Source organism: Macaca nemestrina, chromosome 17 (genome assembly GCF_043159975.1).
Source record: "Macaca nemestrina isolate mMacNem1 chromosome 17, mMacNem.hap1, whole genome shotgun sequence".
Taxonomy (NCBI): Eukaryota; Metazoa; Chordata; class Mammalia; order Primates; family Cercopithecidae; genus Macaca; species Macaca nemestrina.
Window position 1 is genome coordinate 73,121,596 of NC_092141.1, and position 15,305 is coordinate 73,136,900.

At 55.9% G+C, this 15,305-nt stretch overlaps 2 protein-coding genes across 9 annotated transcripts in view; both read right to left on the reverse strand.

Moving 5' to 3' along the window:
- Positions 1-1,429: 1,429 nt before the first annotated feature.
- On the reverse strand, positions 1,430-5,048 carry LOC105468989 (CD79b molecule). Of its 4 annotated transcripts, none has more exons than XM_011719485.3 (6): positions 4,884-5,046; positions 4,024-4,074; positions 2,776-3,090; positions 2,470-2,588; positions 2,124-2,165; positions 1,430-2,014 (listed from the first exon to the last, which is right to left on the reverse strand). In XM_011719485.3, exons 1-6 carry the CDS (start codon positions 4,948-4,950, stop codon positions 1,916-1,918), a joined length of 693 nt encoding a protein of 230 aa, XP_011717787.2. In that variant the 5' UTR covers positions 4,951-5,046; the 3' UTR covers positions 1,430-1,915. The 4 variants fall into 4 exon arrangements, with proteins under 4 accessions (XP_011717787.2, XP_011717786.2, XP_011717788.2 ...); XM_011719484.3 differs by having other exon boundaries at positions 4,024-4,077; XM_011719486.3 differs by lacking the exon at positions 2,776-3,090 and having other exon boundaries at positions 4,884-5,048.
- A 5,862-nt stretch (positions 5,049-10,910) lies between these two features.
- Positions 10,911-15,305, reverse strand: part of LOC105468992 (sodium voltage-gated channel alpha subunit 4) — a 59,004-nt gene continuing 54,609 nt past the window's right edge. For 4 of the 5 annotated variants that reach the window (XM_011719498.3, XM_071083440.1, XM_011719501.3 and 1 more), the window contains one exon: positions 10,911-14,478. In XM_011719498.3, coding sequence (XP_011717800.2) covers positions 13,256-14,478 — 1,223 coding nt within the window. In that variant the 3' untranslated portion in view covers positions 10,911-13,255. The remainder of the gene's footprint in view (positions 14,479-15,305) is intronic. The other variant, XR_011615938.1, reaches the window with a different exon arrangement.

Genomic DNA, 15,305 nt, shown 5'->3' on the forward strand with positions numbered 1-15,305 from the left:
CTGCACTCCAGCCTAGGCAACAGAGTGAGACTCCGTCTACAAATAAATAAATAAGTAAGTCAGCAATAAATAAATAAATACATACATACATAAAACAAGAACTTCAAAGTCTAAGGGAAACTGAGTTGTTCAAAGGTGTTAAAAAGTCTTTAGGTAAAGCCAAAGCCTCCTCCACCCAGGGCAGCCTCAAGCAGGTGGAGACCCTGCTTGGGGGAGAAGTGAAGCCTCCTCCCACCATCTACCCGGCTGCCTAGGTCCCTGGTGGAGGTAGGAGGACGGAATTAGTGCCACTATGCAAAGCAGCAGGAAAGGAAGGGCTCCGGCTCAGTAGAGGCTGATGCCAAAACAACCCGGTTCCCTCCAGCAGCCCAGAGACTAGGAAAACGCAGGGGCCGCCTGGCTTGGCCCAGCCTGGTGCAGGGTGGTGGAGAGATTTACCTGAAACCGCAGGTGTGGGGGCCTTACCCACCTGCCCCACCTGGAATTCCAGAGGGAATTTGGTGAAAATAGGCACTTTTCTCACTAGTTCCCATGTGCTGGTCTTGATTCCCCAGTTAAACTGGCAGCTGCCACAGCATAGGGGCTCCCTTGCCGGAATTCAGAGCAGGAATAGCAGAGAGGCCTCGAAGGATTCCCTCCAGGGTCAACAGGAAGTGGAGCACAGCCTGACTTGGGAGGGAGGCTTTGCACACTCACACTTTGATTGCACTTGGCCTCCCAGCTGGGAGCTGTTCCCAGTACCTCCCACAGCTGGTGGGCTGGAGGGCCCTAGGGACCCTTGTTGAGGACCCTGGGGCCATAGCAGACCTCCGATGCTGTGAAAGTCTGAAGGGGTCTCCTGGCAAAGAACCCCAAAGCTCCACTATACAAAGCTCTACTCTTCAGGATCTCACTCTTGATGGCTTTGCGTCAAGCTTTCCTAGGCTTCCTGGGAGGTGGGGGTGGGGTTATTGTAGAGGCAGGGAAACCTCTACCCTCAGGGAGCTTCCAGTTTGACTGGAGAACCAAGGCCAGTGTGAGTAGTACAAGGCAGTAGTTAAGTCGCTGCTGCTAGGCTGGTCTGAACAGGGCTTGGATGGAGACCCGGGTGCTTTGGGAGGGCTTCCTGTAGGTGGAGGCAGAGCGGGACTCAATTGTTGCTTTTTGGTTGAATGGAGTGTGGGATGAGGGCGTCCCTGCTGAGGGGAAGGACAGGCCCAGTCACTGGCCAGCTGCTCTGGGTCCAGCTAGGGCCTGGCATGCAGCCCTGTTCCAGGGGGAAGAAAGGGGGGATGTGACCACAGGCTCCAACTGGGTCTTCAGAGAGAAGGGGTGGCAGTCACCTTTCCCACACCCTCGAGGGCTCACAGGTGCCACATTCAAACAACAGAAGTACCCACATAAATGTTCCTATCCACCCCAGACCCATAAGACGCCGCGAGCCTGTGTGTGGTTTCTCAGGACACACTGTTTATTCCACGGGGGAAGGCACTGGAGGCCAGGGCCTCCCTGGGGTGGGAGCGGTTGCGGGAGAGGAATGATGTTCCCGTGGCTCTTCTGGGGCCCCGCTGGGTCCACGGCCCTTCCCAGGCTCTGCTGGGAGGCCCTTGCCTCCGAGTCCATTTGCGGGTTCTGGACCAGTCTCTGCCTCCCCAATCCCGTGCGTGGGGATGGATCCCCTCACAGCACCCCCAGAAGGCTGGGTCCCATCCATCCCCAAAGAACTCCCTCCAAGTTGCTGCCCTGTTGTCCTTCTACTCCAGGCCCTTTGGCAAGAGCTGGGGACCAGGGGCTGGAGATGAGCGGCAGCTCTGGTGGGCCAGCTTCAGAGGCCGGCTGGGGGTCCAGGAAAGGGGTTGGGCCATGAGCCAGGCAGCTCCGAAGCAGTCACTGAGGCTGGGGAGCCTGCACCCAGGCCGTGGGGAGGTCCTGGCTCTCACTCCTGACCTGGGTGCTCACCCACAGACCACTTCACTTCCCCTGTCCGCAGCGTCACTATGTCCTCGTAGGTGGCCGTCTGGTCAATGTCCAGGCCCTGGAGACATTAAGTGGAGCTCAGGCCAGGGCCACACCCCAACCACACCAGCAGATAGTGGCCACTGACCCCGAGGACTCAGAGCTGCTGGGCCTGCCCTGCTCCTTACCTCGTAGGTGTGATCTTCCTCCATGCCGGCCTTGCTGTCATCCTGGGGGCAGAGAGGGATGGTGATCAGAGTGTTAGCTTCCCCCAGCCCTATCCCCTGCTGGGCCAGGCTGGGGAGGGCCAGGGAGAAGGGTAAGGGGTCAGGAGTGAGGTGCATTCTGCAAGAACAGCTGAATGAATGAAGGAAGGAAGGAATGATTGAATAGGTGAGCCAGTGGGCCGGCTCTGGGGACAGACTGGGCCAAGATGGCCACAACGAGAGCTGGGGAGATGGAGACCCTGCCTATGCCTGGCCTATGCAGTGGCCTCCTCTGCGGTCCCCCAAGGCTTCCTCCGCCCCCGATCACCTTGTCCAGCAGCAGGAAGATGGGCACGATGATGAAGAGGATGATCAGCAGCGTCTGGATCATGATGATGCCATCCTTCAGCGTGTTCCTCTGCTTCAGCTGTGCCAAGGTGCTGAACCCTGCGGGGACCAGGGGTGGGGTTGTGAGCCTGGACCACAGTCCACCTTTTAGGCCTGCAAGGGCAGCTCCTTCAGGTCCCAGCGGCTCTCCTGAGTGCTCTAGGGCTATGGCTATCTCCACAAGAGGCAGGCCAGGCTGGGGTGGGGGTGGACAGCTACAGGAGCGTCCCAGCCACCTGGCACACACCCATGACTCGCAGCTCCGTGCCGCAGCCCCGGTAGACCTCCGAGGTCTTGCTGCACTCCTGCTGACAGAAGTAGATGCCGTTGTCCTCAAACCGGATGTCTTGGATGATGAGGGTGGTGACAGAGCTGTTTTGGGTCTGATGCATGTGGCCCTGCTCCAGGTTCACCTGTTGGGGCTCCTTGTCCGTCTCCCGCTTCCGGAGCCAGCTCACGATGCTGAAGGTGCTGTTGGTCACGTAGCAGTGCATTTTCACCGTGAAGCCCCGTTTCCTGGCTATGAAACGTGGGCTCTGCCAGATCCGAGAACAAGCACTACCTGTGGGTGCCAAGGCCAGGCTCAGCATTCCGCTTGGCATCTTCCTGACTGCCAGCTCCAGCAGCAGGCCCCCGCCCTGGCTGGCACAGACTCCCTGGGCTTAGTCTTTGCTTCTCAGGGTGTGGGACAGGCAGGAGGCCGAGGTTGGAGTTAGGAAGCAGGGCCACGTGAGAAGCCGCGGCCAAGCTCTCAGACTCCGGCCCTTCCCGACTGCCCCACCTTCCCTTCGATTTTCCTTTAGAAGAGCTCTGGGACCTTGCCATTCCTTCCCATGCCCATTACAACAGCCTGACCCAGGCCACACCCCCAGGACCTGGAGGCCCACAGGCCTGGCCCCTCCCTTCTCTGTGCTGCCCTGCACTGGCCTGAAATCCTCAGTCTCCCCCATTCCTCTGGGGATAAAGGCCAAATTCCTAGCCTGTCAACTGAGACCTTCCTCAGTCAACCCCCTCCCTGGCTGACTTCCCTCCATCCTCCTCCTCTTCCCTCCTGCAGGGACAGGGACCACTTCTTGTTCCAGAACCCTCTTTCCAGCTTCGACTGCCTTGCTCTTAGCGAGCACTCCCTGGGAATCCCTGAGCCCCTCACATAGTGACCCTGCCCTGGAGGGCTCACCCGAGGCTCAGCCAGATCCCCAGCTAGACAGGCCCCGGGCCTGAGTCCTAGAGGAATCTGCAGGCTCCTCTGTTGTGACCCAGAGTTTAGCCCAGCCCTTCAGTGGCCAAGGCTGGAGAGCATGTGTCTGATGAAGATGACAGTGGGCTGGGGGTGGGGCTCAGAGGAGATCCTAAGGAGGCCTGGGGATGGGAATCCTGGATGGGGAGATCAGGCAAGGGTGGGAAGCGGGGCTGCCTCCAGGACAGGGACCATAGTTGGACACAGGACATAGTCAGACACAACTTGCCCTCAGAAGCGGCAGGTGAGGCTACTGACCTTTGGGATTCGGGTACAGGTCCTCTGATTTGGCTGCTGGCACTGGCTCAGCTGCTGGGTGGGAGGAAGTGGGCGGGGCCAGGTCAGGGCCTCCTCTGGCCTGGGCTGCCCCACCCCTGCGCGCCCTCTATGTTCCCAGAGCTACTTCCTCCTTCCATGACAGCAGCTTCAAGACCCCTCGGTCCTTCCTGCCCCGTGGACTTGGGAGACAGGCATGGGGTGGGGGTACTGGAAGCCCCACCCCCAGCCCCCTTTCTGCCTTTGACCCTCAGGGTGGCTTTGAGCAGGCATCTGAATGAGACAGGAAGGACAGGGAAATCTCAGCATTTTGAGAGGCCAAGACAGGAGGATCACTTGAGGCTAGGAGTTTGAGACCAGCCTGGGCAACATAGGGACACCCTGTCTCTATTTTTTTTTTTTTTTTAAAGAGAGACAGGAAGAAAGTCACAGCCCGGAGGCACTTTCATCTCCCAGAGAAGGGGACCACATTTTGATCTCGCATCTTCCAGGGTTGGGTTGGGACAGCCTCTCCCCTCCAGATCCCCAGGCAGTGCCCTCACCCTCTCTTCCTCCTGAGCCTAGTGCTTCCACCGTCCTGGCTGCTAACTCTGGTTTGCTCCTCATGCCCAGCTCAGCCTGACGCCCTCCAGTCAGGAGAGGGACTGGGGCCACAGACTCCTGAGCCCATCACCACGTGCGGCTGACACCCACAGACCCAGGCTCCAGGGCCATGAGAGGGAGATAGGCGGTGAAAGGAGAGAGACAGAGGAGGAGGGTGGAGCAAGCAGGAGGCTGAACCGCAGGGCCCAGACAGCTGGAGACGAGACCAAACCCCACAGGCCTCGTCCTGGGTGTTGTACCTGAGAGCAGCAGCAGCAACGCCACCAGCCAGTGGCTGGACACAGGAGACAACGCCAGCCCGGCCATGGTCACCGCTCCGTCCCCGATCTCAAACCCGTGACAACGTCCGAGGCTCCTTGGAGGAAAACGTGTAACTGCACCGGCTGTAGCCTGTCCCCTCCCCACCTCTTCCTCACCAGGCCCCTTCCTGCCATGCAAATTGGGACCCGGGGGAGGCACCAACTCTCCGGGGACCCTGGGGGAGGGCGGGCTCTTGTCAGCTGGGCCGCTAAGGTTTGGCGGTCGCCCAGCTTGGACAGCACAGCTGGGGTTCTCTGCGGATGCCTCTGGGGGCCTCTCAGTCTTCTGGGGGCAGCCTGTGCTCCCCTCTGTCTGTGCTTGCCCCACCGGTGGTCATTCTCTGGGCCAGCCAGCCTCCCCTCTGCTGTCTGCCAGCTCCCCGAAGGGCTGAGCCCGGCAAGTCTTTATTCCCGGGCCCTGAGCGAAATAGGCACCTGTCCTATGAATGAACCTGAGCTTAGCTCCTCTGCCCTGATCTATCCCTCACCCAGCGAAAAGAGGAGCACTGAGGAAGGACAGGGCAGCCACAGACCCAGGTCAGGCACCTGGAGGGGCCCAGAGCAGAGCCTCTTGGCTGGAGTGCAGGCAGCCATGTTGGAAGTTGACCCTGTGGAGGATGGGAGCCACAGAGGTTCTGGAGCAAGAGCAGGCCAACTGTGGCAGCCACTGGGAGAAGATTCAGTCCAGGCCTTGGCAAGAGGCCTCCCTTCCTCATGCTGCAAAAGAGTCTGTAGGGGCTGCCAAAGAGGGTGGATGTAGGTGGAGACAGCTTTGCGAAAATCCACCAAGCAGCCATTGGGGGCTTCTTCAGGGAGTTCTTAACTGTGGGACTCTGAGTTCATTGAATTATTGTCACAGGTCCAGGGGGTCTTGGGCAGGGAATGGGAACTGGTGTTGGGGAGCCCTCAGGTCCTCCAGCTGTATCCTGCCTGTCTGCAGGGTGTGGATGGAGCCACAGTGCTCAGGAACTGATAGAAGCTCACCTTTGGGTCCCTGCCCCTGGGTCCAATGCAGCCCCTTCAGAGATGCCCTTGTGCAGGGCACAACCTGCACAACTGGACACAGCATGCGTGCAGACCTCAGCCCTGCAGCTGAGCCCTCTTTGATTTTCATGTTTCCTGGCAGCTTCTTTTTTGTCTCTCATCCTCGACCCCCAGGAGAGGAAGAGATGCTAAATTGTTGGTGTCCTCTGTCCACATCTCACTCTCCTCATGACCCTCCATTTTGCAGTTTGTGCTGGGGCAAGTCTGGATTTAGGGAGAAGTAGACCCACCTCCCATGCCGTGGTTGGAAGGCAGAGGGTCTGGGTGGTCCCTCTTTAGATCTTGGCCTAGGCCTCGGACCTGACAAGGTGGGGGCCACTCTCGAGGGGTGCAGGCCAGGACCTGAGCCACGGAAATCAGGGGCAGGAGGGTTAAGGTTTCATCCGAGGAACAGCCCGTTCCGGGCAGTCCCAGATGTTCTTGCTTGTTTCCAGATGTTCCAAATGAAAAAACATTTCTCTGAAAAGGTGTCAGATGTTCACTTCATGGAACAAACAGCTCAGAAATATAAACATCACCTGAGGTCAGCTTGGGGACCATGGGTCCCCATGCCAGTGAGGGTGGTTGGAGAGAGACTGACCGGGGGGAGTGAGGCAAAATCTGGGAGTCTCTTGGTTTAGGAAATACACTTCCGAGCCCCTGATGACAGATGACAGAGTCCTTCGTTAACTTTGGGGCTAGTGTCTCCCCAAAGTCAGGGGTATAACTGGGAAAGGCTTGGGGCACATGTGTTTGTGGGGTGTGTATGTGTATGCTCACACAAGTGTGTTGCCTGGGTCCTGTGGTGTGGGGCCTACTCAGGAACTGGTCCTAGGGCCCAGGGGACTGTAGGGGGCACAGAGGTTGGTGGGGGGCAGTTGGCATCCATCCTCAGGTGACAGGTGCACTAAAATCTCAGAAATCACCACTAAATAACTTATCCAGGTAACCAAAAAAACTACCTGTACCCCAAAAACGATTGAAATAAAAAATTTTAAAAAACAAGTGAGAAGCAGCTCCGGCTCCAGGGAGGGAAGACGCACACACATCCCGTGGACAGGGATGCAGATGTGGCCTTTGGGCTTCATTCCCATTCATGCCGGGCAGGGATCTGTTTTCAGGAGGGGCGGAGGCAGCGGGGGCCCCACCGCCTGCAGGGTTATTTGTCACATTTTGAGCCGTGCTGTTCCCTCACTGGTGACAACAGTCCTGAGCCCCATCTTGGGCTCATGATACCCTTTTCTTCCCAGAACAGGAGGCCTCGCAAGCCTACCCCCGCCTCTGCCCTTGGCTGCCCCGGGCTTCACATTCTGACATCTGACGACACCTCCCTTTCCAGGAAGGCAACATCAAAATAAGGAATGGGGGCCGGGGTCAGGGGAAGGGACAAGGGGCTCAGGGGGTGGGGAAGCAAGAAGGCAGCGATCCCCAGCCACCCTAGGATGCTGGGAGGGGGAAGAACCTCAGAGAAAGAAGAGCTCAGACCCCTGCCTCCTTCTCCAACCCAGGTGTCCTGGGTCTGCTGGGCTGCTGTGACTGGGAAAAGACCTGCTAAGAAGGACGTGGGTTTGAGTCCTGATCCAGCAGTGTGGCAGTCAGGAAACCTCCTCAGGTTACCAGTGGTTCTCAACTAGGAGTGGCTCTGCCTGCCCCCACGGAGGGAGCATCTGCACATGCCTCAGGACAATTGTGCTGGTCTCAATGACCGGTGGGTGCCCAGGGGTGGGAGGGGCATTGGCTGGCAAAGCAGAGGTCCCTGCCCCACATGCCAACAGCACCCATGAGGCAACACCCATTCTTAACCTCTCAGTAGCCAAGGTTCCTCATTTTCGTAAAATAGAAATAAGCCCAATAGTGCTTTTTTTTGGCTGTTGTTTTCTGGGGTTTTTCTGAGACAAGATCTTGCTCTGTCGCCCAGGCCGGAGTGCAGTGGTGCAATCTCCATTCATGGCATCCTCCGCCTCCTGGGCTCAAGTGATCCACCCACCTCAGCCTCCCGAGTAGCTGGGACTACAGATCATGCCACCACACCTGGCTAATCTTTGTATTTTTTGTACAGACAGGTTTTATCATGTTGCCCAGGCTGGTCTCGAACTCCTGAGCTCAAGCAATCCACCTGCCTCAGCCTCTCAAAGTGCTGGGATTATAAGCGTGAGCCACTGCACCCGGCCCCAACAGTGCATTCTTCGAAGGGCAACTGTGCACATTGAAGGCCATCCTGCATCTGAGGTACTCGGTGAATGTGGCTGACAGCATGCCCTGAGGAGGGCGAGGAGTGGCATGGATGCCTGGCAAGGCGGGTAGCTGTGCACTGTTGTCCCATGTTGTCTCTGTTTCTCACCCAACATGAGGCCTTTTTTCTTCCACCATTCAAGGCTCAAGGGATGTGTGGGCTTGAGCACCCTGCGCTCTGCAAATCTTCCTGTCCCTGATGCCAGAGAGGGCTCCAGGTGAGGTCTGGAAGAACTTAAAGTGAAAAGAATATCTCCAGTTTCATTTCTAATAGAGCTTATTTGGATCTTCTCTCTTTTCTTGGTTAATCTTGCTAATGGTCTATCAATTTTATCTTTCCAAAGAACCAGCTTTTTTTTTTTGTGAGACGGAGTCTTGCTCTGTTGCCCAGACTGGAGTGCAGTGGCATGATCTCAGCTCACTGCAACCTCCGCTTCCCGGGTTCAAGTAATGCTTCTGCCTCAGCCTCCCAAGTAGCTGGGACTACAGGCGTGTGCCACTGCACCCAACTAATTTTTGTATTTTTAGTAGACACAGGATTTCACCATGTTGGCCAGGATGGTCTTGAACTCCTGACCTCATGATCTGCCCGCCTTGGCCTCTCAAAAGTGCTGGGATTACAGGCATGAGCCACTGCGCCCGACCCAACTTTTTGTTTTAATTGATCTTTTGTGTTGTTTGTTTCAATTTCATTTGGTTCTGCTCTGATGTTTGTCATTTCTTCTCTTCTGCTGGGTTTGGGTTTAATTTGTTCTTGTTTCTCTGGTACCTTGAGGCATGACCTTATGTTGTCTATTTGTGCCCTTTCAGAGTTTTTGATGTAGGCATTTAATGCTATGAACTTTCCTCTTACCACCGCTTTTGCCGTATCACAGAGGTTTTGAGAAGTTGTGTCATTATTATCAGTCATTTCGAAGAATTTTTAAATTTCCGTCTTGATTTCATTGGTAACCCCCAAATCATTCAAGAACAGATGAATTTCCATATATTTGTATAATTTTGAGTGGATTTCTAGTTTTATTCCACTGTGGTTGGAGAAGATACTTGACACGATTTTGATTTTCTAAAAGATACACGCACACGCATGCTTTTAGTGCACAATTCACAATTGCGAAGATGCGGAACCAACCTGAGTGCCCATCAGCTTGTGAGTGGGTAAAGAAAATGTGGTATATATACACTTCTTTATGGAATATGACTTAGCCATAAAAAGGAGCGAAATAACATCTTTTTGCAACAACCTGGATGGAGCCGTAGGCCATTATTCTAAGTAAAGTAACTCAGGAATGGAAAACCAGATATTGTATGTTCTCACTTGTAAGTGGGAGCTAAGCTATGAGGATGCAAAGGCACAAGAATGATATAATGGACTTTGGGAACTCAGTGGGGAACACTGAGGGAGGGGTGTGAGATAAAAGACTACATATTGGGTATAGTGTACACTGCTCAGGTGACAGGTGCACTAAAATCTCAGAAATCACCACTAATTATCCAGATAACCAAAAAAACTACCTGTTCCCCCAAAACTATTGACATAAAAAAATTTAAAAAAACAAGTGAGAAGAAGCTCCCACTCCAGGGAGGGAAGACAGCACCCTGAGGGCACTTAGACAACCCCGTAGAGACTCTCGACACCTCCCCTCCCCACTGCATGCACAGAGAGCTGCAAGGTGGAAAGTGCCGTAGAGACAATGGAAGGACACAGTCGGGCAGCCTGAGGGCCCCTCCTCATCCCCGACACCAGTGCTATATTACCTCAGGACCCAGGAAGAGAGGGTACAGAAATCCTGAAAAGAATTAAGTGCTTACTTATCTGGAAGAATACAGCCCTGGGAGTCAGAAGTTGTTACAGAAAATAAAATTACAGGCTAGGTGCAGTGGCTCATGCCTGTAATCCCAGCACCTTGGGAGACCGAGGCAGGAGGATCACTTGAGGCTAGGAGGTTGAGACAAGCCTGGGCAACATAGCAAGACCCCATGTCTGTAAAAAAACATCCAGATGTGGTGGCATGTGCCTGTAGTCCCAGGCTCAGTCAGGAGGCTGAGGTGGGAGGATTGCTTGAGCCCTGGAGTTCAAAGCTGCAGTGAGCCATGATTGCACCACTGCACTCCAGTTTGGGTGACAGAGTGAGACCCTATCTCAAAAAAAAAGAAAGAAAGAAAAAGAAAATTACATACCAGATTATATTTCACTCTCTGGGGGCTGTGGGCTAAACGTGCTGCATAAGAATATTCTTAGTCACAGGTCCATGTGACCCTGGGCTATCTGGGGTCAGAAGTCAGTCCTGGGGTCAGTGCCTCTGGGGAGAGGGAGAGGCTGTGCTGTGTGCCCCACAGGCACCTTGAGGCCTCTCAGAGGGACAAAGAAGTGACGGGGCCTCCAGAGAGGAGGAGCTGGGGACACAGAGTCCCAATGTGGATCACCCGGAAGAGAGGGAGTGTGGTGCTGCCTGTTGTGGGAGCCGGGTCTTGACCCCTGATCCTATCTGGTCTTTTGGATTCCAGCTAAGTGGCTTTTGTAAGGAGGCAGGAGAGAGCTGGACTGGGCCAGAGCAGGGGGCTGGGGCCTCCTTATCCTGCCTGGACCCCTGAGAAGCTCCTGTCTTCCACGTTTGGCTCCAATCCCCGCGGACCCTTTCTGCTTCTCACTACTCTCAGCCCCCACCCACATCCACACACTGACACGCAGAAGGGAGAAACCACACACCAGAGGCACCAGGGAGGGTTTATTGTAAGAACTGTACAAAGGAGCCCACCTGCTGGCCTGGTGTGGGACCTGTTCCCCACTGGACCGGGCAGGAATGGGCGTCTGTGTGTAGGGGAGGGGCCACAGGCAGGGAGAGGCCAGACTCGGCTCATCTACTCTCCCTCTGCAACCTGCACACAGTCCGAGGAGAATATCCAATCAAAGAGACTTCTGAGGCTCCAGGGGCTGTGCCAGCCCAGGGTCCAGGAGGGCAAGGCAGAGGGGCAGGGTGCTGGGCAGGGGAGGCCGTCCCCATTAGACGAAACTTCTGAAGGAAGAGATGGAAGGAGTGGAGGCCTCCTTCCATAGGAGAGACATAGGCAGGAGGCATGGAGCAGGGCTGAGGCCATGGGTGTGACGATGAGAAACAGGAAGGGAAGGAGAGGAGCTCACCGGGAGTGAGAGAGAGGGCTGTTCAGGCAGGACCGGGAGCAGGTGAGAGAGCATGGTGGACAATAAAGACAACTCTGGCCCGTAGGCATGGCATGTAGATGTGCACACACACACAAACACACCTGTGCACACACACACACCTGTGCACACACACACACCTGTGCGCACACACACACACACCTGTGAGCACGCACACGCACACACACACACGTGTGCACACACACAAGCACACATACATGTCTTGTTTTGAAGGTTTTGCTGCTTCCTGAATTTTAATCAAACTTTTCATGAGAAACAAGAAGAAAAAGAAGAGGCACTTAGGCCAACAGAATGCCCTGAGTACACACCTTACCATACGCATTCACACTCATCCACAGGTCCACTCTCCCAGACACGGGAACACTCCCAGGGACAGGCCTGCACAGTACGACACACCAGCCATACTCCATGGACCTTGAAACACTCCAGGGCACACTGACACACATATATACAAAGATACCCAGACACACGTGCATAATGCAGGCACCAGTACACAGTGGTTCACACACACATGTACAGTCACGCACTTGAACATACACACGGCTATACACACAGGCCTACAAGCATACAAGCAGACACACAGCCACAGGTACATACACAGTGAATAAATCCAGTGACGCCTGAGCAGGTCTCTCACCCCTCCTCCTCTGGACACAGCCTCTGTTCTCCAGGAGCCAGCAGAGGCCTGGCCCTGCCATGCCCAGAACCGCAGTGCAGAAGTGCTTTTTCAGGCCACAGGAGGTTGGAAGGTTGAGCCTGAGCCAGTCGGGCCTTTCCTGCTGCACGCCCCAGGGTCAAAATATCTAACCTGAGCTAAACTGTACATTCTTAGGATCACTTTGAGGAGAGAGGTGGGAAAAATGAGGAGAGAGAATGAGACAGGCGTGGCGAGATGAGAAGGGGGATCTCTGAGGCTGGATGAGGCTCCTGGAGCCCTGGTGGTGCTCACGGAGGAGTGAGGCAGGGAGAGAGGGAAGGGGCAAGAATCTTCTTACTGAGCAGCAGGTCCCCGACCCCCGCTCAGGTCTGGATGCTCAGGCCATGTGCAGCGATCCAGCTGGCAGGACCCAGCCTGTCTCACCCGTGCTTCCTAGAAAAGGACAATTCCCAAGTGGCATCCTTCCTTCTGTTCTTCCCCTAGGGGCCAGCCAGGGGAGCTATGGACCTGGATATGGCCTGGGAAAAGGTTTCAGGAGTCACCATCCCAGCCCAAAGCAGCAGGATCCAGTGGCCAATCAGGTTTTGAGGCTTGAGGAGCTATTTCTGAACCAGTCACATTTCCCTTGTCCAGGGAATTCCTGAGCTGGCCTGGTGGGCGAAGTTGCACCCCAGAGTCAGAGCGGGCGGGCTGGCAGTGCCCTGGGGTTAGGTGTCTGCACTCCCTGAGGTTAAGACATCTTTGTCTGGGCTGGGGCTGAGGGGTCTGAGCCACTTCCTGGGGAGAGGCCAGTGACCCTTAAGACTCTGGTGATGGGGCAGCAACTGAGGGCTCCACCGCAGGCAAGCTCCTCCCCAAGTGAGGGGCAGCGAGCAATTCCAACGTTCTAATCTCCCCCAGGCCAAAAGGAGGGGCGACAGGGCCCAGGAGGAGGTCAGAGCAACTTGAAGGTTAAATCATGGAGGCAGGGGCCTCAGGCCCAGCATGGAGCCCCTGAGTGCAATGCCCATTTCCCATGGTCTAGAGACACAGACGCTCGGGTCTGGAGATGCAGGCGCTTGGGCCTGGGTGTCAGCCCCAGTGTGGCCAAATCCTGTCCCCCATCAGGGAGCCAGACGCAGTCCCAGAACCAAAGCCCTCTTCCCTCACTCTGTATGCAGGCACCACGGGGGAGCTCTGGGGACTGTGCTGAGACTCAGAGGGCCACCTCGATGCTGCCTGCTAGACAAGAGACTCCTTGACGCCTGGGCGCACTATATGCCCCGGGGGAGAGGTGGGAGGCTGGGCAGTGTCTGAGGGGCTGATGGGCATCAGCCCCATAGTGGGTATGGCATCCCCTGCCTCGCCCTTCTCCTCTGGGCTCTGCGAGCTGCTGTTCCCGTTCTCGTGGCCATACATCTTGCTCATGGTGTTGGCAAGCAGCCCCTCCTTCTCAGGGGCGTTGTCCCCGCTGCCGTCGTGGCTGTGGCGGTACATGTAGGATGCCTGCTTCACGGAGCGCTGTAGCAGGTGCCGGCGGTAGGCCCTCTGGATCTTGATGGCGCACACCTCCTCGTGCTTCCTCTTGAGGGTGGTGGTGATGGGCTCGTAGGACACCTTGGAGGGGTTGGCTGCCATGAACTTCTCCTCCATGGTCTGCTTGAGGGCGTCCATTTCCCCAGAGTCACCCAGGACCTCTTTGGTCAGGGCAAAGAGGATGTCCAGGCAGTGGATCTTGTCCCCCGGCACCATGGGCAGGTCCAGCGTGATGAGCTTGATCTTGTTGGGCTTGGCGATCCTCAGCGGTTCCTGCAGGGTGTCCACAAAGTCCGAGAGGCGGCTGTAGGCAATGAACTGGGTGGCATCCGGGTCGAACTTCTCCCATGTCTCGTAGAACATCTCAAAGTCATCCTCACCAAGGGGCTCGCTGCTCTCCTCTGTGGCCACGTTGAAGTTCTCCAGGATGATGGCGATGTACATGTTGACCACGATGAGGAAGGAGATGATGATGTAGCTGCAGAAGAAGCAGATGCCGATGGAGGGGTTGCCGCAGTCACCCTTGACACTGGTGCCCGGGTTCTCCAGGTTGGGGTCACAGTCTGGGGGCCCGCTGTTGAGGATGGGGTTGAGGAGCCCATCCCAGCCAGCCGACGTGGTGATCTCAAACAGGCAGATGATGCTGTTGCCGAAGGTCTCGAAGTTGAACATATCATCGATGCCCGACTCCTTCTTGACATAGGCAAAGTTGGACATGCCAAAGATGGAGTAGATGAACATGACCAGGAAGAGGAGGAGGCCGATGTTGAAGAGGGCAGGCAGCGACATCATGAGGGCGAACAGCAGCGTCCGGATGCCCTTGGCCCCACGGATCAGTCGCAGGACACGCCCGATCCGCGCCAGGCGGATCACACGGAACAGTGTGGGTGACACGAAGTACTTCTGGATCAGGTCGGAGAGTGCAAGGCCTGCGGGGAGGAGCTAGTGAGGATGCTGCCAATGGGGAGGGGAACCAGCACAGAGTGTGGGGAGCATGCGGGGCTCAGGGGGCTTGTCCTGGTGTACTCTGCTCAAGTCTCAGAACACAGCCCAGATGACTGACAGGTGAGGCTGGGCTCTCCCACGGGTCTTGGGGCCAGGAGCTGCAGCTTTGTCTTGATGGAACTGGAGGTGGGATACCCTGAAGTGGGGGAGGGTAAGGTCCATTCCCAAGTCTGTTTGCAAATGCCACTGGTGTGTGTGTGTGTGTGTCTGTGTGTGTGTGTGAAAGAGACAGAGACAGAGAGACAGAGAGAGAGAGGGAGAGAGAACAGCTGTGTGACTCTGGGTATGCCACTTCACTTGTTTGTGCCTCAATTTCCTTACCTGTAAAATGGGAACAACAGTTCCTGATCAAGACATTGTTATGAACCACAGGTGAGATGATGCCTATCAAGCGCACAGCACAGTTGATAATAAATGGCAGCTAGTTTCTATCACAAATACTCGCATGACCGTGCACTTCTCAGTGCACACAGACATGGAACCATCTTTTACACTTTCGCTCAGTACGTAGGCACCGGAATGTACGTCTTCTGGTCAGTCCTGTGTCCGGAGGTGCATCCATGTATGCATGGGTGATGATCTGCCTGTGCACACACCCGTGTACCTTTGAGCACTGAGAGTGAATGGCAGGCACGCACAGGCGTGTGTCTGGGTGAGCGTGTGAGGGTGCAGGGGCAGGTGTGTGCGCATGAGGATGGATCTTCCCGAGTGCCTCAGCTCAGTGCTGCCCTGCCGGCCCAGCCTGCCCCAC

What these genes read in the sequence shown, in the direction of transcription:
- LOC105468989 (XM_011719484.3), bottom strand. Translation starts at nt 4,950, where the DNA reads ATGGCCGGGCTGGCGTTGTCTCCTGTGTCCAGCCACTGGCTGGTGGCG. An exon ending in GTTGCTGCTGCTGCTCTCAG is followed by an intron (nt 4,078 to 4,883) that starts GTACAACACCCA and finishes CCTCCCACCCAG; the next exon opens with CAGCTGAGCCAGTGCCAGCA. An exon ending in CACGGAGCTGCGAGTCATGG is followed by an intron (nt 2,589 to 2,775) that starts GTGTGTGCCAGG and finishes TGGTCCCCGCAG; the next exon opens with GGTTCAGCACCTTGGCACAG.